Source organism: Fistularia commersonii, chromosome 1, assembly GCF_037954325.1.
Source record: "Fistularia commersonii isolate RoL2024-O1a breed Wild chromosome 1, RoL_Fcom_v1.0, whole genome shotgun sequence".
NCBI lineage: Eukaryota > Metazoa > Chordata > Actinopteri > Syngnathiformes > Fistulariidae > Fistularia > Fistularia commersonii.
The window spans coordinates 10,145,031-10,172,635 of NC_141284.1; the positions used below are offsets into that span (position 1 = coordinate 10,145,031).

Consider the following 27,605-nt stretch of genomic DNA (forward strand, 5'->3'; position numbering starts at 1 on the left):
CTTCCTCTTGATCCTTCAATATATGCATATAAGCTGGAAATGCTATTCTGTGCTCCTGAGACAGACAACAGTAATGTTCTTGTTTGTACATATTTTAAATATTTTGTACATGTTTTGATGCGCACATTGTAGCATACTTATGTAGCATACTTATACAAAACATGGCCTCTGTTTTGATGTACCTGTCCTTGTTAGTGACAAGAAACCACTATCACATTCTTCAAATCACTTAGGTTTACATTCTTCGGACTACTTCTTTCGGCTTTTCCCTTAAGGGCCACAGCGAATCAACTTTCTCCATCTAACCCTATTGTCTGTATCCTCCTCTCGCACACCAACTACCTTCATATCCTCTCTCACTACTTCCATAAATCCTCTCTTTGGTCTTCCTCAAGACCTCTTGCCTGGCAACTCCAATTCCAGCATCCGTCTACTAATATATTCACCAGCCCTCCTTTGTACATGACCGAACCATCTCAATCTGGCTTCTCTGACCTTCTCTCCAAAACATCCAACATGTGCTGTTCCTCTGATAGACTCATTCCTGGTCCTAACCATCCTGGTCACTCCCAAAGAGAACCTCAACATCTTCATCTCTGTAGATTCTTCTGAATATTAAGTGAAAAAATTAAATTAAATTGAAAAATCAAAAACAGCAAAGAAAAAAGCCATCTGACAAAGTGATCCTCTAAGCCGTCCCTCTCAAATGCATTGAAAGTACTTTCATGCTCTGAGGAAACAATGTTGCTCTTACTTTTCTTCCTGGTGGTTGTCCTCCCCTTCACTCAGCTCTTCATCATCCACCAAGTGCCCAAAAGGCTCTGAAGAGATGGACACCATATTGGAGAGAATTAGGCGGCTGTCGCTGCTGGCTGTCAGAACCAGCTGGTCATGGCTGTGGTTGTAGCGTACACTCCAAACCCTTGAAAAAAACATATGTAACAGATTTACATTCAATACTCAACAGAGAGGGAAAGTGGCATCAATTTTAAATATGTTAGATTGGTGCAAGGATACAAGTAGGCCACATAAAGAGAAACATGATTATACAATCATTTCAAAGACTACCTGATACAATATTTCTTGCCTCTTTTCTTATCTCCATTTTTATTCTCTTTCAATTTCTTATATTTTCACATGCTGGATTTTTAGGCTGTATATTCTCTAATTGAATCTACGGTTCTTTTTTATCTTCCAGCCTACTTCTTTTTGTGTATGTCTCCTTCTCTATCTCAGTAAGCCTGGGGCACAACTAGAAGTGTGATCCTAGTTTTCTCATAGGGAGGGATTGAGGGTTAACTGAGGCTGTTGACAAAATCAGCCTTGGCCACGCCATTCCCCACACTCCTCTAATCCGATTCCCTGCAAAAAAAAAATCCTGATACCCCCAGAGGCCCTGAAGCCATAGTCGAGTTGTGCTTCTAAAAATGAGCAGAAACAGCAAACACACATAAATGCTGAGAGGGATATCGACAATACACACTTCAGATAAGCATACACACAGACAATATCTATACCTTTTAGAAACACTTCACCTAACAGAAAGAGATGTAGTGGCATGTGATTGCACACAAGCATGGACAGGCACACACCTATTATAAGACGTCCCCTTCGCAGCTATTTATACAGTACTGTATTGAGCATTTGTACATGCACACAAAGGTAGTACATCTGTCTGTCTTGGCTTGTAAGCAATGTTCATCTATTTAACTCACATAGGGAAGTATATGGTCAGACGCAAAAAACAGAAGAACTGACGTGTGTTGGGTGGTCAGTTCTTTTGTTCTTTACTTGCAAAAGGACTAGATGTCTATTTCGTCTAATTAGGGCATTACTTCTTTTTAATACACTAGAGATAGTTGTGGAATTTACCATAATTATTTAGGAGATAAAGGATTACTAAAATCAAATGGCAATCAATGGTTGAGCAGCAATGTTATATCATTATTTTTGGGGGGATTTTCCTACATACATTATTTAAATATTTCAATTTTTTTCTTTAAAATTGGCAACTAAAACATAAGATATAGAGAGGAGTAAAGCAATGGAGAAGTATGGGGATTTTCATACTAAACCATAGGTCTCCCAAATTACAGCTACCTGACCAAAACATAATGGCAAGCTGACAGTAATTGATACTGCAGGGAGGTATGTAGTTTGAATCCCATAATTTGTCATTTAAAGTGGATCACATTTAAAGCAAACATTTTCTAAACTAGCATATCTTACATGCAAACTGAAGTTGGAAAACATGTTCATACACCACAATATACTGTTGCACCTGAGGACAAAACAGCTCAACTGTAAAAGAAATTTCAAATTTATACAATAAGTATCAAGACCGAGAGAGTCAATCATTTGGAATTTAGCCTTATATTGACTATTTCAAATTCTCCTCCAAGTGACAGATCAACACATCCAGACACACACATGCATGTGACTTCACCCACCAATGAGAGTGCTCCTCAAGGGTTTTGACAGGCTCCTGAACATTGCGGACATCCCAGAATTTGACCTTGCAGTCGTCCCCACAGCTGGCTAGGTAGTACTGACGGTTTGGGTTAAAGTCAAGGTCACGGACCAGCTGCCCATGAGCATTCTCTATACAGTATATCTGCCTGAAAAGGAAAAGGAAATAAAGACACGGCAGGTTAGGAAGAAGGATGTATCAAGAGGCAAGGACAGAAAGATAGATTAGAGACAATTCAGAGGAAATAATTAGGATGGAGGGATAAGAATGAGAAGGAATACACAAAGAGAAATGATAAGGCAAAGGTTTGGGGAAAAAGAACAACAGAAATGTACAGACAGGCAAACAAAGATTGAATTCATTCACAAGGTCAATGCAACTATGAACATTCTCTGACTAAATCAAAGCATTCTTTCCCTATCAGTGAAGGCTGGGCTCAGGAAAAAAAGCCAATGCCTGTGGTGGTAAATTATAAAGGAAAGCTTTGTAACCACAAAACCTTGAGTTTGCTAGCTGATAGAATGACATGAGAGGAAGAGACACATTCTGTGCATTGCCTATGGAGGTTCTCAGTCATTTAGGTTATCGTGAATTCTTGTTGGAATCTTCTTGTCGGGGCAAATGGAGTGGACTTCAGTGCATTGTGTCTCTTACCATCTTTCTGGACACCCCAACCCCCATCACCTTTCATTTTGCCTCAGTTTCCTCTTCTACCTTATAATCTTACTTAAAAAAGTAAACTTGGTAGGAAACCACTGCTCCCCTTTCTTTTCTCCTTAACTGACCCTTCCAGCACATCTTTACTTTGAGCATTGCTTATGTTCAAGAGCTAAATTCACTGGCTAAAACACAGTAAAAATTTTAGACAATTAACCTAAAATGAGAAAACCACAACATATATTTAAATAATAAAATCTGTTGTGTTAAAAATGTTGAAAATGAAAAAGAAGGAAAATATTTATGTTGGATAATTATAGTCCCGCGTCTATAATTTATTCATACATTTTCAAGTGCAAATTAGCTCACCCAGAGTATATCTTGGCTTCATTTCTTGCTCAAGAACAAGCCAAAACCAGTTGCTAAAATGGCCATTGCACACTTTGAGTCATGTCATTAAATCTCTTGATTTACACACTTAACCAACAGTATGTATACAGCAAGAACTATGCACAGTGACAGTCTTAGCAGTTTGAGCAGTTACTCTAAACTGGAAACAAGATTTTGGAGAAAATAGCATAGAAAAAAGAAGTGTTTATCATAAAAATGGCTGTCCAAAAACTCTAAGACACCTGTACTTGCTAGCTACAGCATGGTTGGGCCAGACACTGTGGTTACATTTATTTATTTTTTTAAATCTACATGCTACAGCATGATAGTTATTCTAAAAGTACATGTCAATTAACTGTTAGTTGATGTGGAAGAACTTTTCATGATACTTTATCATACAAAAAGACTAAACTATAAGCAATACTGAGCTCAATACTGGCTGCCCAACTCAGATTATGTTTTTTTGCTGAAAATAAGTTAAATACACGCAGCATTTCAGCATTTAATTTAACTCAACATAATTTGATTTACTGATGGTGTAGAAAAAAATTGATCGGGACCTTGTTAAAGACCAACAAGTCTAAGGCTGTAACATTGTGTTCAGTAAGCTGCCCTAAATGTGTAATATTAAAGGTGACAATTTCAATTTCCATTCACTTTTTAGGCAGACTCTCAATAATTGTCACTGAATAATTAAAGAAACGCATAAAAGTAAACAACGAATCAACTAGTGGTCTTAAAATATAAATAAATTTGAATATACTAGTGACTAATTTGAGCCACAGCCCTGCCTCCACTGTGACCGCATATAAGGCATGTATAAAATAAATATACATTTCCTCCAATGCCACTTGCTCTCCAGGCTAGCTTGACTAAACTCTGGTTGGTGTGCTTATGTTCAGTCAATACGAAAGCTTCTATGTTAAAGCCCAGTTCGCTGCGCTAGTAAGCTAGTCACCCTGCTGATCAAATCAGGCAATTAATGTGCTCATTGACATCTCAATAAAATAACAAAGAGAAAAGAAAATTATGTGGGGCAAACTGCTAGGCTTCAATAAGGTCTTGGCAACTTGGCGTTGTTATGAGTTTGCATGAGCTCCATGGAGCAGAGACCACTGGAAGTTGCATGGAATGTGCTTGGTGCTTGACAGAAAAAGTCAAATAAAACCATTGAGCTAGTCTTGAAATTGCAGACTCAAAAGTACTCAATCCAACTGTTGAAACATGATTTCTGAATAAACTTGAGTCCGCAAAAACATATTTCTAACCATGATGACCATATGTTAAGAATTTCAGACCTGAGTTGTGTCCAAGTTAAATACTTCACAGCTTACCAGGACTTCAACTATGTGTGTTCAATATGTATTGCAGTCAAAAGAAATGAAAAGATAATATATAGAAAATGGTGCAGGATTTTGTGGGGTCTCCAGGGTGATGTGGCATTTTACGGGTGATACACTGTGGTCATTTTTGTCCAAGTTTAATCCAAAGATCAGGTTTTATATTATTTTACTGTATTATCCTTAAGAAAATACAAAAAATGGACTGTTATTTTCAAAGGAAAACTGAGATAGCAGTTAATTATACAACAAATATGGGTCATTTGGCATTCCTCCAGTTCTCCAATGCTGACATCAGAATTGAACTTCATATCAGCTCTAATGATTTATGAATCTCCTATTTGTAAGTAGTCAACCGTGACTTGTCTTGACATTTGGACATGGAATATTTGCCCTTTTTCTCCACATGTTAACTTTAAGGTATTATGGGGGAAAATTGAAGGCAGATAATCTTGAATATGGACTGTCACATATAGTGGTAGGACAAATACCTTTTAGTAGACAATATAGATAATATATAATCATGCGCTGTTTCTGATATCTTGGTGTGGTTACTCACAAAGCTTGGTTACTGGTTATACATTAATCAATTTAGAGAACCGTTCTGCAAATGGCAGAGTAAGTTATGGCAATAGAAGGCTATGAGGACATGGCCATGAGGAATAAGATCATTGGAAGTCAGCAGCAGGCAGGTGAAGAGATGGGGAGTGTGAGAAGGTGTCAGTTGGTTCTTGGAATGAATTAATAAACACACTGCTTGTGTGTCAATGACAGCATGTGTGTCATTGATTGAAATTTCTGCATCCTTTATTTTGATCTCTGGGAGGCCGAAAACCAATTAAATAGCAGTGCAGTCTGCAATGCAGTATAAATCTGAGTCTTCCAGCTTTTCATCAGCTTCAATTTCATTTCATATTCATTTTGAGCTAAGGCACATGATTTACTTACAGGGAGAATACTTACTTACTGATGTGCCACTGCGAGGTAAACTGTGACCCTAGGTTGTAGGGTGGCTAGTTTTTAACCCATTCTGCCATGGAATGGGACACACCATCCGTGTGAAAGGAAATGGAGCAGGAAATTGGGTTAGTTTTGCTGTTTCCCTCTCTGGTGTGTCTGAGCAATCTCCTCAAGGCACCCATAAACCCAAAGACATACAGTAGCACATGTACTCCCTTGGGCCTAGCTAAAAATGGTTGGGCCTGGGAGTGTTTTTTGTATGTGTGTGAGAATGTGTCTGTAAAAGTGTTGGGGATTATAGTGTTGGCTTGCCTCAACCATCAAACACACTCAATCTAATGTCATTCAGCTAGTTAGGCCGTGTGTGTGCATGTGATTGTAGGAGTGAGTATGAGATAGATGGGGATTGTGGGTGTGTCTTGATGAGGGAACAGGGGACCTATTACACACATTGTTGGGCACAAACAAGTGGATAAAACACAAAATAGGGGAAACCCATACCCACAAACACTGTTATGTGTGTAATAAATAAATAATACTAAATAAGATATAGGCTTTTAAGAAGGAATCTAAAAAGTTGAAAAACACCCAATACACGACTGCACACAAACAGTTCTGATTTATCTCTTTCAATTGTTAAATATCATCCGTGAGTGCACTAACCCAAATGAATTAAAAAATCTACTCTTTAAAATGTGCATAAGCACATGTGAACAGACATGTATGCAAATGCATTGCAGTTCTATCACAAGTGGAAAAGGGTTGATGTGTAGAGATGGGGGAAGAAAAGGAAAGAGGGAAAAGGGTAAGCTGTTGAATAAAAGTAAGGGATCGTTACAACAAGCAGCTATGGCAGAGATCCTGATGATTAGCATGATGCTCTCAATAAAGTCAAGGAGAGTCGATTGGATGGTTGATCAATATGAGGTGACATTAATTAAATTCAAATGAAAAATGTGCTGCAAAGTTGTTAGGGTTACAGCAATTCAGATTGTGAAGGACTGTCAAAGGTGCAGTATCTCATCTTAATAATCTGCACATAGATAAGGCCACTAAGCAACTCCCCTGTTGAGCAACCCTTGTCCTTTGCTGATATATGGTCTTCTCTCCTTTTTCATGATTTGGCTTTCGGTTAAGAAATGTTTACTATACAATACTGACTGTTGTATGTAGACAATAACAAGGGGAGTTGTCGTCCTGTGTTAAGGTGTTTCATCAGTTATCATTCCTCCAACCAAGGTGGTTCGATAAGGGATATTAGTCTCTCAATGTTCATACATTCGCTCAAAGAATGGTGAACAGTTGCTGTATTTGATCCTCTTTGACCAACTGGATTTGTTTTTCACCTGTGCTAGCCATAAACTGTCAGAATTTAAAGGATGCGCTTTTTGCAGATTTACCTTGACCAACCGCAAAGGACTATAAGGATAAAGAGTTGTAAGCAAAGAACATAAAGGCTAAGAAGCATGGAACATCGAATTTGCATAAATACCAGATTTGTGCTGACCAAGTTAAAATTTCCTGGAAACTTAACTGTTTATTGCCTTTAGATTGATTACAGTTTTCTGTCATGATATGTGTTTTGGACATGTGTCCAAACACACATCCATCCCTTTGGACATGTGTTTGGTATGTGTTCTGACTTTTTAAGTTTTGGACATTTGATTACTGGTTGTCTTCTGTAATTATGGATGTAATTTACACCAGCTTAATTGTCTTTGTGTGTTCATATGTGGTTAGCAGACTCTTGTATCTACTCCTCCTTTAATGTGTTTTTCTGTCAGCCAATGATCATGTGTTTTTTGAACTAGCTCCCTGCAAGTCCCCCGATTGCTCACCTGTGTCTCATTATGTCATCTGAGCGGGTGGCATTGTGGTACTGTGGCCTATCAGTCGTGAACTACATCTGTTAGTACATCATCTGTTTTCATGGCCCATGGTGATCATCTTATCCCTTTCTTCTTTCCTTCCTAATAATTCTGATTTTGGGTCAAACTACCACTAAGTTATGGAAACGGATGTAAACATACATGCTCCGATCAGTCTATAAACATGACAACACAGAGGTTTATTTCATACAATGTAATCTCTTCTTGTGTTCTGATTTATATTTATGTAAGGTGTTTATATTGACAAACACTGCAAATTCACCACAGCTAAACTTATGCACGGCACATTTTCCTATATGTTTCTAGCAATTCTGTTGCATCTATTGTCCATGTAGATGGTTGGGGTCTGGCAACGGCCTGCTTTCTTCAGCCGACATTTGCCTTGCAGTTCAACACTGCTGGGGTGCTGACAAGTTTAACATTTTAATGATTACAAGCCACTGCAATGCAATTCAGGTGTCTTAGCTATGACCAGCCTGCCAACACTCAAACGTCGCTTATATCTCAGACCTCACTACAGAAAAAAACTCTGTTGCAGGCAAGGTAAGTCTTATGGCGGACTACCTCTCTAGCGCCTCTGCTGGGGTTATCTACCTGCTTGGCCATACCCAACGGACATCCGATCAGGCCACTGAACTGGAAATACAGTCACTGAGAACTGCTACCAATGGGACTGAAGTTGGCGGAGGTCGCATTCGGCACACGCTATTTTGTGATGTCACCACAGGATTGCCACAGCCATATATTCCGATTGTTTAGAGGGGGCACGTTTTTGATACTTTGGAAAGGCCTGTCCCACACTGGCAGGAAGTTTTGTCAAAGTTAGGTAGGCAAGTTTGTCTAGCAGGGTATCATGAAAAATGAGCAGGTCTGGGCAGATTCATGTTTAATGTCAGCACATCAAGGTTCACCGCCACACCGAAGTGCACACTTCCGTGTACCAGAACCAGGTTTGGCACTGCATCTGACATCTCATCCAACTGAGCTCCCAGGTTACCTTCCAACTCCAGACCATCATTGCTGACAGCTGGGGTGTAGAGCTCCACTGCATCACAACGAATTACCCCCTGGTTAATGGAATGTGTGAGCACTTCCTCCAAAAGCCTCTCTAGGGTGTGCACTAATTTGATTGTTAATTTGCACTGTACTTTTCTTCTTCTCCTTTCGGCTTTTCCCTTCAGGGGTCGTAACAGCGAATCAACCTTCTCCATCTAACCCTATTCTCTGTATCCCCCTCTCTCACACCAACTACCTTCATAACCTCTCTCACTATATCCATAAATCTTCTCTTTGGTCTTCCTTGTGATCTCCTGCCTGAGAGCTATTCTATTTTCTAATAATTGCTCCCACAGTTGATTTCTTCACACCAAGCTCCTTGGTCTACAATTTTGTTTCTGTTGTCCTTTGACAGCTTTTTGGTATTGGCCATGGTGGAGTTCAGAGTATGACTGTTGGAGGTTGTGGACAGGGGTCTTTTATTGTGATAACCAGTTCAAAAAGGTACCATTAATACAGGTAATGTGTGGAAGACTAATGCGCCTCTTACTAAGGAAATTACAGAAAATTCAGAAATCTCTCTTGTTTGTAGGTGACCAAATACTTGTTTTCCATCATCATTTGCAAATAATTTCTTTAAAAATCAGATAATGTGATTTTCTGGATTTTTTTTTTTTTTCGCATTCTATCTGTCATAGTCAAAGTGTAACTCTGATGAAAATTACAGGCCTCTCTCATCATTTTAAGTGGGAGAACTTGCAAAATTGGTGGCTAACTAAATATTTTTTTACCCCACAATATTTTTAGTTTTACAAGCTCATATGTCTAGCATTCAAAAATTAAAATCATAAAAATGGGAGGAGAAAAAACCTTCAGGGGATCTTTTTGCTCTTAAAGGTTTGCATGCATCGGCAGATTCAGAAGGGACTTCTTCTACTTCTACTCTTATCAGTCTGAGATAAACAAGTGCACAACCACATGACACTGTGATACAATTATGTATGTGGAAAGTATAGTACAAATTAATGCAGCCTCAGGGTGGCACTGGCGAGTGTCTCCATGAGCCGGTTTCAAGGCCAGATAAATGCAGAGGGTTGTGTCAGGAAAGCCATCCCACGTAAAACCTTTGCTAAAACCAAACATGCGAATCAATCATAATAACCAGATCGGTCGAGGCCCAGGTTAACAACGACCGCCATTGGAACCGATGACCTCCAGGGAACCAATGGAAACTGGGCTACAATAGGTCGGCTACAGTAGGAATATTCTGGAGGTGCCCCTTCAAGAGTTGCCACTGCGATTCAACCTTCTCCATCTAACCCTATTCTCTGTATCCTCCTCACTCACACCAACTACCTTAAATCCTCTCTCACTATGTTCATAAATCTTCTCTTTGGTCTTTTCCATTAAACCTCCTGTCTGGCAGCTCCAATTCAAGCATCCGTCTATATTCCAATATATTCACTATCCCTCCTTTGTACCAGACCAAACCATCTCTGTCTGGCTTCTCTGACCTTCTCTCCAAAACATCATACATTTGCTGTTCCTCTGATAGACTCATTCCTGATCCTATCCAACCAGGTCACCCCCAAAGAGAACCCCAACATTTTCATCTCTGCAACCTCTAGCTCTGCCTCCTGTCTTTTCGCCATTGTAACTGCATCTAGGGCATACAGCATCGCTGGTCTCACCACTGTCTTGTACACCTTTCTTTTCATTCTGGCTGATAATCTTCAATCACATAGTGACACTGACACTTTTCCAACCTGCTTGAAACCGTCTCTTCACCTCTTTTCCACACTCCACACCATTGCTCTTGACTGTTGACCCCAAGTACCTGAAATCCTCCAGCTTCTTGATCTCCACTCCCTGTAGCCTCATCATTCCAGCCGAGTTCCTCTCATCCATACACATATACACTGTCTTGCTGTGACTAACTTTCATTCCTCTCTTTTCCAGCGCATACCTCCACCTCTCTAGATTTTCCTCAACGTGTTCTCTGCTCTCACTACAGATCACAATGTCATCTTCACACATCATGGTCCATGGAGATTCCTGTCTAGCCTCATCTGTCAGCCTGTCCATTACCACTGCAAAGAGGGAGCTCAGAGATGATCCCTGATGGAGTCCCACCTGAAACTTCTCTCTTACCCCTACAGCACACCCCACCACTTAGAGATAGCATGCATGTCCTGCACCAGCCTAACATAATTCTCTGCCCCACAAGACTTCCTCATACAATACCAATACCTCATACAATAATGAGTATATTGGTAAACGGATGCTGGAATTGGAGCTGTCAGGCAGGAGGTTTCGAGTAAGACCAAAGAGAAGACTTATGGATGTAGTGAGAGAGGATATGAAGGTAGTTGGTGTGAGAGAGGAGGATATAGAGAATAGGGTTAGATGGAGAAGGTTGATTCGCTGAGGCAACACCTGAGGGGAAAAGCCGAAAGGAGAAAAAGAAGAAGAGGACATTTCTGAACTATGGCAGTTACCTTGTCATCTAGGTGTTGTAAAGTCTTACATATGCCTGAGGCAGGATGTAAACACCAACCTTGAAGAAGAGAATTCTCGTGGACAATAAAATGGCTTGCATTTAAAGAAGATGATGACTCGTTGAGGATCTATGTTAATTCTTCAGCACTAGGACATCTGTGCATTAATCTTTGTTCATGTAAAAGCAGATTCTGCTTCCCCTCTCCTTCCCCCTCAGCTCCAAGTTACGTACCACACGGGAACATCAAAAGCCTGGCAAATGAATTGTGCTGTCCCAGATGTGATCACGAGCCAGATCTTGTTGAAGCACAGGGCTGTCACAAGTCCAAATTTGTTCTGTTAAGGGGAATGAGTTCGCCCATTTTGTTCAGAGGGGAGTGAATGTTTGACATATGTATTGACAGGAGCTGTTGTAGCTCAATGCGCACACCAACTCGCTTTACCTGTCGGCATCTGTTGAGCATCTGATATGGTGCTACCCCTTCTCCAAATAAAAGATTGGGAGGTCTTTCAGAATAGAAAAAAAAACACAAAAACAAAAATGTTGGGAGGGAGCAATTCTCCACAGCAGCCATCCATGGCACCATCTTGATTAATGAGATTTTTCACAAATCAGAAATGCTAAACAATGCAAACACAGACATGTAACTAAAACTGCTAGAGGTTGCATTCCTGATAACTCCAGAAAAGAAAGGGTAATGTGTGGTTGTTCACATGCTCCACATAAAGCAAGAGCACTTTTGTTCTACTGCTGTGTACTTTATCATGTAGTGAACAGATACACACACTCCACTACCTAAGAGATACAAAAAATGTGACACAATAAGAGAATCCCTCAACCACTCAGTCCACAGAGAAATGTCTGCCTTGTGAAACATTTTTGCTATTTATGGAACCTGAAATGTGCACATACTGTATTTTTCTTGGACAGGAATCAAAAATAAATGAGAAGAAATGGACAAAGCTCTAAGTATGTTGTTTATTCTAATTGCCATTTCAGTAAGTGGCACTGGTAAAATGTCTTTAATACTTGAAATGTTGAGAAGGGCGTTTTCAGAATCAGCAATGTAGATGGCCAACGATGGCAAATTAACAATAGTACATGAAAAAAGAAGGGAATAAATGAGGATAACATTTTTTGTGCAAGAATTTAAAATATGATGGTAATGCTCAATTGTGAAATATAATTTGCTGACATCAATACTTAGGTTAAATACTAATACTGAAAATCAATTGATAAGTTATCTTCTTTTCTCTGAAAAACAATTCCTTTTAGGGTGATTCAGTTTAATATAATTGAATATTGAGAGAGAAAGATAAGGCTAGCAGGACTCTTGGAGAGTGGAAGTTCCAAATGTTTATTCCAAGACTTTATTAATGATAGCTGCAGGTCTCTAGGCCAATTTGTACAATGACTTGATTAAAAAAATAAAATAAATGGGAAACTAAAAAAATCAAAACACAATGACCATTAATTTTCCTGTCCTTCAACAAGCATTTTTAAACCAGCCTGATGCATTTAATCTTATTAATTTGGTCAGCAGATAAAAAAGCCCAAAACAAATAGAAACAAAAACAACAAAAAGACAAACGGGAAAAAGAACAATGAAGCCAAAGCCTCCAAAAAATGTATTTGGTTTAAACTGAGGTGGTATACTGTATGATGAATGGCTATAAAACTGTTTTGAGAAATAAAATATGAGAAAAAGAGTGACTTGCTGACATTGAACTGAATGACAGATGTTGGCCATAGTCAAGCCTCCAAGTTTCTGACATAACTGACTTCTGTCAAATCTAATTTTGGTGGGTAAGAAAACATTAAACTGGTTTTAAAGTTAAGTGCAGGTGGAAACACTAAATGTTAAGAGATTCTTAATACTAAGGCATTTTTCATCAACAAAGGTATCAAAATATACCTTATATTCTGTATGTTTGCTTATTTTTGTCCAAACGTAGAAACTTAAAATAGTGCATTCAAATATTTAATCTTGGTTCTATGAGTTTATTTCATCAGCCCTTCAGAAAAAGTCAATAGAATGAGAGGTGAAAAAGAGAAGATATTAAGATATTAATTTCCTTCATAAATACAATGAGAAATACAAAAAATAGTATCTCCATCATCTCATACTTCTGACTGCAAGGGGGCTGTAAATAGTGACCAAAAGAAGAAGCATTATGAGGGTTAGCAGGAAAATGTGATGGAGAGTTAGGAGTGCAAAATGTGTTGTGTCCTTGTTATTGAAAGTCACCTCATAGTACGAAGGTCCCAGCCCCTTATTGCTGTGTCGCTGGCTGTAGCAAGTTGACTGCAGTTATGGTGGGGGCTCCACTTGCCTGATGTGAACTTGAGCTGACCTTTACCTTCCAAAGTGGCAGTGCTGGAGATCTACAGAGGACAGCAACAGACCTTCTTATTATTACTATCATTATAGTTAATTTGATTGATTTTGTGCCACCTTTACTCATTCTGTTTTAATACCTTTAACATTTATGCTTTTGCCAGCATATATGCAAGGACGCTAAACCACTCTATGAAACAATGCAGTGTATTTTATTGTTGACTTGAGTGTCATGACTTGAGTGTCCAAAACTCCACATACAGTTGCATCAAGCAATTCTTTTCACAGTACCTATCCTGGGTAAAAGAAGAGTCATCAAGAATTTCAATTTGGATATTGACATATTAATTCATTAAAGTTCCTCTAATTTTCTTAACAAGGTGGAACTATATAGATATAGTACCTCATCAAACTATATCTACATAGTGGAGAGGTTCCCTGACTTCAGGTTCCTGGGCACTTCTATTCAGGAGGGCCTGACCTGGACAACTAATATAGCAGCACTGCTGAAAAGGGCAGACCAGATGCTGCATTTTCTAAGGATAATTAGAAGGAACAACCTCACCAAGAAGTTGCTAATCTCCTCTTATCACTGCACTGTGGAGTCTGTCCTGAGCTGTGGAATCTCACTGTGGTTCGCCAGCTGCACAGTAGCCAAAAGGACGGCAGCGCAATCGACTATAAACACCGCCCAAAAAGTTATCAGGCATCCTGTCCCAACACTTGAGGACATAACACACGGTGCCTCAGGGGAGCCAACAGCATCCTTTGAGATCCATCCCACCCTGACCGGCACCTACTCCAACTGTTGCCATCAAGGAGGCGGTTTGGGAAAATCAATGCAAAAACAGACAGACTGAAAAACAGTTTTACCCCTGAGCAGTTATCACACTAAGTGCAATAAACCCTTTTTTTCACTTTTCACTTTTTTACTTTTTTCTTTCTACATATTTATCGATTTATTCTTCTAGATGGTATTCATATTTTTTGTCTTTTATTTCTTTCTGTCTTATATATGTAACCTAGAGATGGTGTTATTGTTTTATTGTTGTGTCATGTCTTGCCTTTTAAGGTTGTTTGTCTGTTTTTGATCACACTGAACCTGAGAGCTGCTATCGCTAAATTTTGCTGCACTATGTGTAACAACAATAAAAGTCTTGAATCTCTGAAATCTTTGTATCCCATATCTAATACCTACTAATTGTCTTGAACTAGGGTAAACCAATTCTCCTACAGAAGCCAAGAGCTATAATTTCAAGTCAAAACATAACCATATCTATACAACCACTAAAAAAAAAATTGAGTACCCTATTTTCATGTGATGAATTTTAGTTATTTAGCGATAGGTTATCCACACCTTACCTCCATGTGGTAAGTCATACATCACTGAAGAGAATATTGTTTTTTGTGTCCAATTCAGTTAAGGATTTTGTCAACAACTAATGATGAAAAAAAGATATTAAAATAATAATTTTAATATACTTGTTTGTGCATAACTTGATGGGACACCACTCACAAAATGTTGTAAATAACAGATCAGGAACAGAACAATGGCAAATGGCCAAACTGTGTCCTTTCAGTGTAAACTTTTAAAATTCTCTCAGTGCAACTGTAGTATCTTTCTTTCCTTTCTTCTTCAACTTCCTCCCACAGACCCCTCAAAAACAAAACAAGAGCAAAGGCATAAGTTAAAATTATGGGAATGATGGGTGTTGAAATGCATTGTCAAACTTATCACAGATTAAGCAAATTCAAATTAACAAATCTCTTTTTCTCTTGGTGAACCTATGCCAAAAACTATTCTTCTTTGGTTGAATGTTGATAAATAAGACCACATTCCCTCTTGGGTCTTTCAGTCCTGCTGTTTACTTTCAAATCCTGCCTACCCTTGTTTTTTCACTTGTTTTCATTGTCACCCTTTTTTAATAATTTGGAACTAATTTAATCCATAGATTTGCTTTGTTTGTGAACATTAGCATTTGTTTAAGTGTTGCTGAGTGAGTGATCTCTGTGATTTGTCAAATGACAAGAATGGTATCAATCAAAATCCTCAAATCAGGCTACTTTGGGTTGAGGAAGGAGAGAGGAAGGCATGTTCAGAAGCAAAGAGAGAAGAGGAGAGTCAAGAGTCTAAGACTGAGATAAGAATACTTGGATGATGACAGGAGAAATGAAGTACATGATGCAGAGAAAGAAGATGGATATACTATACTCTTCAAGGAGACCAGCTAGAAGGGTGGCAAGACTAGACGCTTAGGAACAGATTTTATGTTGTTTTGTAAATATACTGTAGATAGAACAACTTGAAATTTCAATAGTATTGATAGAAAGAGGAATGGAGAAGGAGTTACCTTGGGGGAGAAGTTTGTTAGGAATGTGCGAAAGGTGAAAATAATGTCAGATAATTATCAGCACATGACCTTATCAACACATCCAAATGCACTGCAGACAGTAAAGTAGGGATTTCACTGTACAGGGAAACACGTTTCTACACTGTACATGTGACAAACCCTTTGAATCTTGAATGAGGTGATGCAGAATAGTGAGAGTGTTAATTGGTGCAGACTTCAATGAACATGTTAATGCAAGCAATAGAAGTGAAAAACTCAAAGGCAGGTCTGTCATTCAGGGTAGGAACACAAAGGGACAGATGGTGGCAGACTCTGCAAAAAGGATGGAAATGGCCTCTTCAGAAGAGGCAGGAACAAAGTGTAACTTATAAGAGCGGCGGTAGGAGCACAGAGGTAGACTACATCTTGTATAGACGAGGTAATCTGAAAGAGAGTAGTGACTGTAAAGTAGTAGTAGGTGAGAGTGTAGCCAGCCAGCATCAGAATGTGATTTGTAGGATGACTCTGGTGACAAGGAAGATGAGAGGACAAGGCAGAGCAGAGGACAAGGTAGTGGAAGCTGAAAAGAGAGGGGTGTTGTATTGCTTTCAGGGAGGAGTTGAGAAAGGCTCTCAGTGGTCAGGAATAGCTTCCAGATGACAGTTACAGTTAATATGATCAGGGAGACAGGTAGGAGAGTACTTGGTGTGTCGTCTGGAAGGAAAGTAGATAAGGAGAATTGGTGGTGAAATGATGAAGTACAGGTGTGTATATAGAGAAAGCGGTTAGCAAATAAGAAATAGGACATTTAGGGGACTGAAGAGAACAGACAGGAGTACAGGGAAATACAGTGTATTGTGTATATTGTGCTAGCAAAGGCAAAACCAAAGGCATAAGATGACCTGTGCGCTTGATTGGACAGTAAGAAGGGAGCGGACGATTGAATGAGAATAATGAGAGGTTGGCGAAACAGAGAGATAGAGATGGAAAAGATGAACAGCAGGTCCAGGGGATTAAGGATACAGAAGGAAATGTATTGACAGATGCTAGTAGAGGGATGGGAAGATGGAAAGAGTACTTTGAAGAGCTAATAAATGAGGAAAATAAGAGAGGCAAGGGTAGAAGAGGTGACTATTATAGACCACAGAGCAGCATAGATTAGTTAAAGTGAAGTGAATAGGCACTGAAGAGGATGAAGAGTGGAAAGGCAGTTGGTCCTGATGATCAGTTACGTGCTGTCAGTAGAGCCAGGGAAGGCAAGGCAGCACCTGTCATCATTGAAAGAAAAAAAAGAACAATGAAAAAATAAATGAAATGGTTATATTTATTCAGTTATTTGTTTATAAAGTGCATGACATTCATGCAATCTGTAAGTGGTGGGGTGTGCTGTAGGGGTAAGAGAGAAGTGGAGGTGAGACTTCATCAGGGATCAGCTCTGAGCCCCTTATTCTTATTGTGCAGAAGGGGCTCTGCCCATCATTGGTGACAGGCAGGCTGACAGCTGAGGTGAGATGGGTATCTCCATGGACCATGATGTTTGCAGATAAAATTGTCATCTGTAGTGAGTGAGAGGTGGAGGTATGTTCTGGAAAAGAGGGGAATGAAGCTTAGTCGCACCTGGACAGAATATGTGTGTAAATGAGAGGAACCTGGGTTGAATGGTGAGGCTACAGGTGGTGAAGAAATTGGTGGATTACAAGGACTTAGGGTCAACAGTCCAGAACAGCGGAGAGTGTGGAAAACAGTGAAAGAAATGGGTTCGAGCGGGTTAGAATGGCAGAGAAAAGTGTCAGGGATACTATGTGATAGAAGAATATCAGCCAGAATGAAATGAAAGGTGTACAAGACAGTGGTGGGACCAGCAAAGTTGTATGGTCTAGAAACAGTGACATTGGCAAAAAGACAGGAGGCAGACTTGGAGGTCGCAGAGATGAAGAAGTTGAGGTTCTTTTTGGGAGTGACGAGGATGGATAGGATCAGGAATGAGTCCATCAGAGGAACAGCACATGTTAGCTTTTTTGGAGAGAAGGTCAGAGAGGCCAGACTGAGATGGTTCAGTCATGCACAGAGGAGGGACAGACAGATGCTGGAGTTGGAGCTGGCAAGCAGGAGGTCCAGAAAGACCAAAGATAAGATTGATGGGTGTAGTGAGAGAGGATATGAAGTTAGTTGGTGTGGGGAGAGGAGAAAAAAGAGAATAGGGATAGATGGCATATTGTGATTTGCTGTGGTGAAGGGAAAAGCCAAAAGGAAAAGAAAAAAGATTGTGATATGTAGTGAGACAAGGGAACAACAGGTGTAGGAAAATCTCAAGATGTGAAAGTAATGAGGGGGACCAAAGTGGAACCATGGGGCTAAAATGAGTGGAGATAAAGAAGATGGAGGATTTTAAGTATATAAGGTCAACAGCCCAGTACAATGGAGAGTTTGGAATGGAGGTGAAGAAACATGTGCAAACAGATTGGAATGGGTCAAGAAAAGTGTCAGGGGTAATATGTCATAAGAGTATTAGCCAGAGCGAAAGGAAGGGTGTATAAGACAGTGATGCTATATGACTTAGAGACAGAGCCATTGAAGAAAAGATAGGAAGCAGAGATTAAGATGTTGAGGTTCCCTTCAGGAGTAGCTAGTATGGATAGAACTCCATGACCAAAATTCTCTATTTCTTTGGCATCGATCTATAGATTGCTTTTTATTAGTGAGGGTTCCAGTGACGGGTCAAAGATGAGAAATAACTAATAAGAATTGAAAGCTACATTGAAAAAGTCTGATGAGGCTGAAACTCATTTAGAGCTTATGCAGTGCTTCTCGGATAAACATTAAACTCAATAAGGTCTGTTACTAAAAGAGTATGATGTGGCACCGTGCTAAAGAACAGTGCGCTGGCTACCATAGATGGATATAAGGCCTTGAGGAGCCCGCTACAGACACCAAACGACCTCTCCTCATGAAGAACACCCTGCTCTGACCCTTCCTGTAGAGGGCATCTGTGTGGTGTGTCCAGTCCAGTTTATTGTTAATGTTGACCCCAAGGTACTTGTAGGAGTCCACTATCTCCACCTCCTCATCTTGGATGGTGATTGATACATGTCCACTATCACTTCCTTGGTCTTGGAGATGTTGAGCAGGAGGTGCTTCCGATTGCTCCACTAAATAAAACTTGCAATCAGAATCCTGTACTCTTCGTCGTTGTTGTCATTGATGCATCCAACAATGGAAGAATAATCTGAGAACTTCTGAAGGTGGCAGGAACTGCAGTTGTGCCGGAAGTTGGAGATGAAGAAGGTGAAGAGGAATGGAGACAGGACAGTACTTTGGAACACTCCTGTGCTGCACGGCATGGCCTCAGAAACACAGCCGTTCACACCCTGACATACGGTCCTAAAGTCCTAAGAAGCTGCTGCTGGTGGACAGGGGGCGAGGTGTTGATGGGAGGGGACAGAGCCTGGAGCAGAGGTATGAGGGGGTGAGTAGGTGGGGGATGAGGGCCCAGATCTTCTGTCAAAGCTCAGTGGATAGTCAAACCTATTGAAGAGAAGCTCTGCACCAATTTGCTGTGGAGCTCAGCAGTAAAATAGGGGCTAGCTTTGGCTCCACGTGTGGTCTTTCAACAGCCTGTCATCTTCCTCACCTCCCTCCAAACTTCTTTTGTCCGGTTCTGCTACATCTGTGACTCAACCTTCTTCTTAAAGTTGAGTTTTGCCTCCCTCAGCTTCCTCCCCAGCTCCCTCTGTACAGCCCTAAGGTCCTTAGCCATGAAGGCTCTCTTCTTCCTGTTACAAAGACCTTTGATGCCCTTGTTGATCCGTGCCTTGGTGTTAATGAAACAACAGACCTCTTGGTGTCCTAACAAAATTTCATGTAGTCCGTTATGCTACAAGAGAGGCTGTCGATGTCGTCACCAAAGTCCTTGACAAAAAGACTCCAGTCGGTGACATCCAAGCATTCCTGCAATGCCTCCTCTGTGGCTTTGGACTTCACAGACCTGGTGCTGGCTGCCAGCTGCTTCACCATTTTTATGTAGGTGGTATCCAGGAGAACCAGGTTATGGTCCAAGTTCCCCAGAAAGGGGAAGAGTTATATGCATCCCTCAAACTGGCATACAGGAGTTCCCTCTTGTTGCATCCCTTTTTTTTCACCCTACTGGGTGAAGGTGGGGAGAGCGGGAGTGAGAGGGACATGGTTGAAGTCCCCGCTGACCAGGATGAGAGCGCTGGGGTGGTGTGTCAACAGATCCGCAATAGCCGAGCTTGTATCTCCTGTCTCTCTCAGTCAGCTCTCTCACCTTTGCGCTGGCTTTCCTCCCCCAAAGGGTGCTCCACCATAGCTCCTCTGGAATGCACACAGCTACAAGTCCAGCTACGTTCTTTAGTAGCCAAGCATTGAACCTCTTCAATGTTTAGGAGGGAAATAGCATATAACAATATGGTGATAATTATGAGTGACTCATAAAAGACTGACTTCAAACCACACGTTCACTGCCCTTTTTCTTTATGTATTGCCCCTAATTTAGAGAAGTCGAGACTGTACTCACCAAAAAATTGCAGTCTTGGCTGTACATAAAAATATCCTTAAAATACAATATGCCATTATAGCTATGTCCAATATCAGTTTCCCTCCAACACCTGTAGTCATTAGCTGCTTTCTGACAGAAAAGTTACAATAACTGTCCAGCTCGAAATTCTAGGAACTAACCTGCCTTGAGATGAGAAATAAGGCCAATGCCTCTAGTGAAGTAAAATTATGGAGCTTTCATTAAGTGACCAATGCATCAGAATTCTGTCACTTGAAAAGTAAGGGAACAAATAGGTGGGAAAATGTTAAATTCTTAGGGGGGGAACTGTGAATTTGACATCATCATGTGACTTAAGATTTGAATTTCTATCTCATAATTAAAATGTATCATATTCAACTACTGTCAGAGGAGAGGTTGGATATATTGTCAGTTGCTGAACAGGCAAAAATAGGTAGGTAGGTAGGTAGGTAGGTAGGTAGGTAGGTAGGCAGGCAGGCAGGCAGGCAGGCAGGCAGGCAGGTAGGTAGGTAGGTAGGTAGGTAGGTAGGTAGGTAGGTAGGTAGGTAGGTAGGTAGGTAGGTAGGTAGGTAGGTAGGTAGGTAGGTAGGTAGGTAGGCAGGCAGGCAGGCAGGTAGGTAGGTAGGTAGGTAGGTAGGTAGGTAGGTAGGTAGGTAGGAATTTGCCATTAGAATGTCATTTAGTGTGATCTGCCATGTAGTGGACCAATTGTTTATCTTACAGATATAAAAAAAACAAGACTGGTCAGTGTATAATATGGCAGTTGTGTTAAGCAGCAGATTATGAAGTTTACCATCTTGGTTTAAATATACCCAAAACAGAATTATTATTATTATTACCTCATCATTTTTAAAGACTGGTTCCTATAGCTACTTGTAACAACACCATGCCAATTACAAATGATAAAAAAATATTTCAGAGAGCATTTTGGCCATTCTGAAGGGTATTTTCTGAGTTTATTTGGACTTCTCTGTGATTGTCCACCAAAAATTAAATACTAATGAATGGGTCAAGACACTTGCATAGTTTTAAAGATTATTACTGTTGGGTTTCCAGACAAAATCAAATATTTTACCATTGGTAGATTATGGTATGATTTTTAAGTCAGAATGGATGAAATGGTGAACCAGAAGTGTAAATTGTAACACAGGATGTCAGCTTGATTCCTACTCAGAGGAATACACACACGCACACATGCACCCACGCACGCACACACGCACACACGCACACACTTCTGCTAAAATGCGATGAACTCGTCAAACTTTTGGAGGGTAGGGCTCCATGATCGATCTTGTTTGTAGTCAGGGTGATAGTGAAAAAAACAATCTTTGTGCAAACCAAGTTTCCAGTTTTATTAAAGAACAAACCAAATTAGAGACCCTGAGAGGGCAGCACATACAACAATAAGTGATGGCTCAATTCAGGACAAAAACAGCTCTAATCCGCTTCTTATGCTTCAAATTATGTTCTCATGCTTCAAATTAATACTAGAAAAGCACGAGTGTATGCTTGAGTGTGAATTCTTATGTATTTATGTTTTTGTGTCTCAGCAGATCTGCAGGACAAGGTATGTGGGTGTGCTGTGAAGCAACAAAGATGTTCTCATGTGGTTCCACCACTGGGTCAAATTCATGAGCCGCACTCTTGTAGACACAAACATACAAATCCCCCTCTCCCAACTAATACATGTTGGTTCACTTCTTAATGTCTTTCTTGTATGTGCATACACACACCCATACCCATAACCACAATGAATACATGCAATTAAGTAGGGCAGGACCTTTAGAGAGAAGGACAGAAGGAGGGAGAGAGAAAAAACAAAAACAAAATGGTAAAGGGATGGAAGGAAAGTGTCAAAAACTGCCAACAGACATGGTTTAAGATGAACACTTTTCCTCTCTGACAGAGAAGGACCTAGAGAGAGGAAAGCGGGGTAGACAAAAGGGAGGGAGGGGGGTAGAGATTGGCACTCATTAGCACTGGAGAACTTTTTCTTTATGCCAAGCTTCTTCCCTTTCTTTCCCTTCTCTTTCTCCTCATCGAGGCCACACCTTCCATCCCTGTTGTTTCCTGCACCCTTCCATATGAAATCAGGTAGAGCCCACATTGCTCCCTCCTTCGTAAATTCACCACTATGCAATTCTTTCCTATTACCTCCCATCTCCCCTTTCTTCCCTTGACACAGGATTTAATAGCTGAGAAATCTGGGTCTCTTTGCGCTTTCCTTAGGCTTTACCCCAGCAACCCCAACTCAAATAAGTGTTGGAAAATGGATAGATGAATGGAGCATACAGCATACAGCATTCCTGTAGCATTGAAGAAAAGACAGGAAGTAGAGCTGGAGGTAGCAGAGAAGAGGATGTTGAGGTTCTCTTTGGCTATGACTTGGATGGACAGGGTCAAGACTGAGTCCATCGGAGGGACAGCCCATGTTAGATGTTCTGAAGAAAAGGTCAGTGAAGCCAGAACAAAATTGTTTGGTGATGTACAAAAGAGGGATAGTGGATATATTGGATGACTGTGAACCTCCACAGACAAATATATTGATAGAAGGATGCTGAGGTTGGAATGGCCAAGCAGGAGGCCTAGAGGAAGACCAAAGAGAAGATTTATGGACGTATTGACAGAGGACAGGAAGTTAGTTGGTGCGAGAGAGCAGGATACAGAGAATAGGCTTAGGTGGAGAAAGTTGATTTGGTTGAGCGATGCCTGAAGGGAGACTCCCCCCCCCAAAAAAAATATAGATTATATTCTCTGTAGAGGAAATGACTGACATAATATTAATAATATCTCAACATACAAGCCTCTATGGATACTGTGTGAGAATTTGTATGACTGTGATTAGTTTTTCAATGTGTGTCTGACAAAGAAACAGTTATCAAAGTTGAGCTTACTTTTGGGTAATGTGTGTATGTATACAAATGTGGTTTATAGTGTTTACAATTACTGTATTAACTGTATGTGAAGTTGCATGCTTTTTTTCCTCTTACTGTAGCTTGTGTGGAGCTATCATGGAGGTCCCAGAGAAATGCATGGTTATCAGCCAAAGAAATCAAGCGTTTGCCATTCCCCAGGGGTTCCCAGAGCACGCTGTAAATAGGCAAAGATACAAATACAACTGATGAATAGTCAACAAGAAATTATATGATATAATGTTTGGTTTATATGTTTCTAGCGCTCATGAAAATTACAAAAAGATTACAGGTATGCCTTTAGCAAAGTGTACATGGAACCATGTACACTTTGCTTCACGTCACACAAACCTTGTCACAAATATGTTTAAACATCATACGTAATTATGACAATTTAAAGTCCTAATTAGTTGATTAGCAGCATAAGCAGTCATGGGAGGTACGATTTAACCGTAATTCAAATCAAAAGTCTAACTATAGAAGAGAAACATAAGATAGAAGAAGGGTCTTTAAAGTGTGCAGCCAAGTAGTTGGGGATGCCTGTGCCACTCCTGCATCCCCTAATAGACCTTCCTAGGTAGACTGAGGAGTGTGATACTCCTGTATTGGGAACCCACCCTCTGTTCCCCCTTTTGAAAGAAGGGGATCACGGCCCCGGTTAGCCAGTCCATAGGCACTGTCCCTGATGTCTATGCAATGTTGCTTAAGTGTGCCTGGAAAGCCCCAAAACATCCATTTTTTAAGAACCCAGAGTGGCTGTTATCTACTCCTGGAACATGACACACTCTGGATCAATGTACCCCACCCCCCTCAGGACATGGTCAAAACTCTGCCATAGGTGGGAATTAAAGCTCTTTCTAGCAGGGGACTCTGCCAGATGTTCCCAACAGACCCTTAGAATACCTATGGGTCTGTTAGGTATGACAAGCATCTTACCCTACCATCAGATCCACCGCCTCAAAGTGATCAGTTGACAGCTCTGCCCTTGCACATATGCACACTCGCTTTGTGTTTGTTAACACAAGTCCAATTAAAAAACACTGCTCAGATTCAGAAGTGCAGGTGCTGAATAACTGTCCTCACACCTGCTGTACGCCTCTCTGCATCTCCATCCATCACCGCCCTGCTTAGCCAGAGTTGGCCCGTGGGAGCAGCAGCTGGAGCAGTGTGCTCTCCCTCTCTTCCGCCACATGGTCCAGCTCCTCTGGACCTTCCCAAGCCAGCCTGGGGACATAGTCTCTCCAGCATGTCCTGGGTCTTCCCTTTAGTCTCCTCCTAGATGGACATGCCCAGAATATCTCCGTCGGGAGAGGTCAAGGAAGCATCCAAACCAGATGCCAGAGCCACCTCATCTGACTCCTCTCTATGCGGAGGAGCAGCGGCTCTACTCCAAGCTCCCCCCTGGACCAAACGTCTCACCTGATCTCTTAGGAAGAGTCCAGCCACCCTGCGAAGGAAACTAATTCCAGACGCTTTAATCCGCAATCTCATTCTTTAGGTCACTACCCACAGCTCGTGACCACAATTGAAGGTGGGAATGTAGATCAACTGGTAAATTGAGAGCTTGGACTTTTGGTTCGGCTCCCTTTTCACCGCGACAGACAGTTACAGAGTCCGCCGAGCAGACTCTGCACCAAGCTTCCTTTCGATCCCTCGCTCCATCCTTCCCTCACTCATGAACAAGACTCCAAGATACTTGAACTCCTCCACTTGGGGTAGAACCTCTTCCCCGACCCAGAGTGGGCATTCCATCTGTTTCCAGTTGAACACAATGGTCTCAAATTTGGAGGTGCTGATCCTCATCCTGGGAGCTTCATACTCGGCTGTGAACTGCAACAATGAGAGCTGGAGATAATGGCCTGATGAAGCCAACAGAACCATATCATCTACAAAAAGCAGAGACTGAATCGTGCAGCCACCAAACTGGATCCCCTCGACGACCTGGCTGTACCTAGAAATTCTGTCCATAAAAGTTATGGACAGAATTGGTGACAAAGGGCAGACCTGGCGGAATCTAACTGTCACCAGAAACGGGGCCGACTTACAACCGGCGATGTCGACCAAACTCTCACACTGATACAATGGGGTTCAGTACCACATACTCCCGGAGCACCCCTCACAAGATTTCCCGCAGGACACGGAAAAATGCCTTCCCCAGATCCACAAAACACATGTAGATTGGTTGACCAAATTCCCATGCCCCCTTGAGTACCCTGCTGAGGGTATAGAGCTGCTCCATTGGTCCACTGTTCCAGGGCCAAGATGAAAACCACACTGCTCCTCCTGGATCTGAGGTTCAACAACCTGGCGGACCCTCTTCTCCAGCACCGCTGAATAGACCTTACCAGGGAGGCTGAGGAGCGTGATCCCTATGTAGTTTGAGCACACCCTCTGATCCCCCTTTTGAAAAAGGGGGATCATCCCTGTGGTCTGCCAGTCCAGCGGCAATGTCCCCGAAATCCACGCAATGTGGCTGAGGCGTGTGAGGCAGGACAGGCCTACAGCAAGAGACTTGAGGAACCCAGGGTGGACCTCATCCACCCCCAGGGGCCACGCTACTGAAGAGCTTTTTGACTGCTTCAGCAACTTCAGCCCCAGAAATAGGTGTGTCTGCTCCAGAGTTCCCCCAGATCTGTTTCCTCACTGGAAGGCGTTTCAACGGGGTTGAGGAGGTCTCGGAAGTATTCCTACCACCTATCTAAAACATCTCAAGTTGTGCTCCGCAGCACCCCACTCCCACTGTTCACAGTGTTGACAGAGCACTGCTTCCCCCCCCGAGCCGCTGGATGGTGGATCAGAATCTCCTCGACGGCCACCGCAAGTCATTCTCTATAGTCTTACCGAACTCCTCCCACACCCATGTTTTTGCCTCAGCAACCACCGAAGCTGCATGCCGCTTGGCCTGCCGGTACCTGTCAGCTGCCTCTGGAGCCACACATGCCAGAAAGGCCTTATAGGACTCCTCTTTGACGGCATCCCTCACAGCTGGAATCTACCAGGGTTGCCACCCCGTCAGGCGCCGACCGCCGAGCGGCTGCAGTGCTGGTCTGCCACCTTGACAATGAAAGAAGGGAACATGGCCCATTCGGATTCAATGTCCATCTCCTCCCTTGGGATATGGTTGTAGTTCTGCCTGAGGTGGGAGTTGAAACTCATTTGACAGGGGATTCTGCCAGACGTTCTCACCAGACCCTCACATTGCGTTTCGGTCTGCCAGGTCTAACCTACATCTTCCCAAACCATCGGAGCCAGCTCACCACCATGTGGTGATCAATTAACAGCTCCGCCCCTCTCTTTACCTGAGGGTCAAGGACATGCGGCTGCAAATCCAACAATACAACCACAATGCCGATCAATGGGGCCTAAGGTGTATTTGTGCCAAGTACACATCTGGACACCTTTATGCCTGAACTTGGCATAGTCCAATAACAAAACACCACTTGGATTCAGATCGGGGGGGGGTGTTTCTCCCACTCGCGCTCATCCAAGATGCACTGGTACTGACCAAGTGAGTCTACCAGTAGAACAGTCGGAGTCCCCAGTCTAGAGCCCCTTTAGAGAGTCCAAAGAGGTGGGTAAACTGAACTGTTTTTGGGTGCATAGTCACAAACAAGAGTCAGAACCTGTCACCCCACCTGAAGGCGGAGGGAGGCTACCCTCTCCTTACCGGGTTGTGGTGCAAGCACAGAGACGAGGGGGGCAATCAACATGCCCACACGCGTCCGGCATCTCTCACCGGAAGCGACTCCAGAATAAAAAAAAAAGTCCAGCCCCTCTTGAGAGGCCTGGTTCCAGACCCCATACTGTGCATCAAGTTGAGTTCGACTATATCAAGTCGGAATCTCTCAGCCTCACCTAGCAGTTCGGGCTCCTTCCCTGCCAGAGAGATGACATTCCATGTCCCAAGAGTCAGCTTCTGGCGCCGGGGATCCTCTTGACCCCTTTCTGTGGGTGGTGACTCCAGGGGAAGTGGGACCTATGTCAATCCTTGAGGCTGTTCCCAGCCAAGCCCATGGGTAAAGGCTCAGCCCCCAGGCCCTTACCATCGAGCCTCGCCCACAGGCCTGGCTCCAGGTAGGAGCCCCAGTGACCCATGTCCGGGCAATAGACCTTACCAGAGAGGCTGAGGAGCATGATCCCTATGTAGTTTGAGCACACCCTCTGATCCCCCTTTTGAAAAAGGGGGATCATCCCTGTGGTCTGCCAGTCCAGCGGAAATGTCCCCGAAATCCACAAAATGTGGCTGAGGCGTGTGAGGCAGGACAGCCCTACAGCATCCAGAGACTTGA

General features: G+C 42.0%; 1 protein-coding gene across 1 annotated transcript in view; it reads right to left on the bottom strand.

Moving 5' to 3' along the window:
• eipr1 (EARP complex and GARP complex interacting protein 1) overlaps positions 1-27,605 on the bottom strand; it is a 56,441-nt gene that overhangs the window by 4,327 nt on the left and 24,509 nt on the right. The window contains exons 5-8 of the mRNA XM_086147093.1: positions 23,395-23,494; positions 13,451-13,587; positions 2,451-2,618; positions 755-922 (exon numbers count right to left, since the gene is read on the bottom strand). Coding sequence (XP_086003219.1) covers positions 755-922; positions 2,451-2,618; positions 13,451-13,587; positions 23,395-23,494 — 573 coding nt within the window. The remainder of the gene's footprint in view (positions 1-754; positions 923-2,450; positions 2,619-13,450; positions 13,588-23,394; positions 23,495-27,605) is intronic.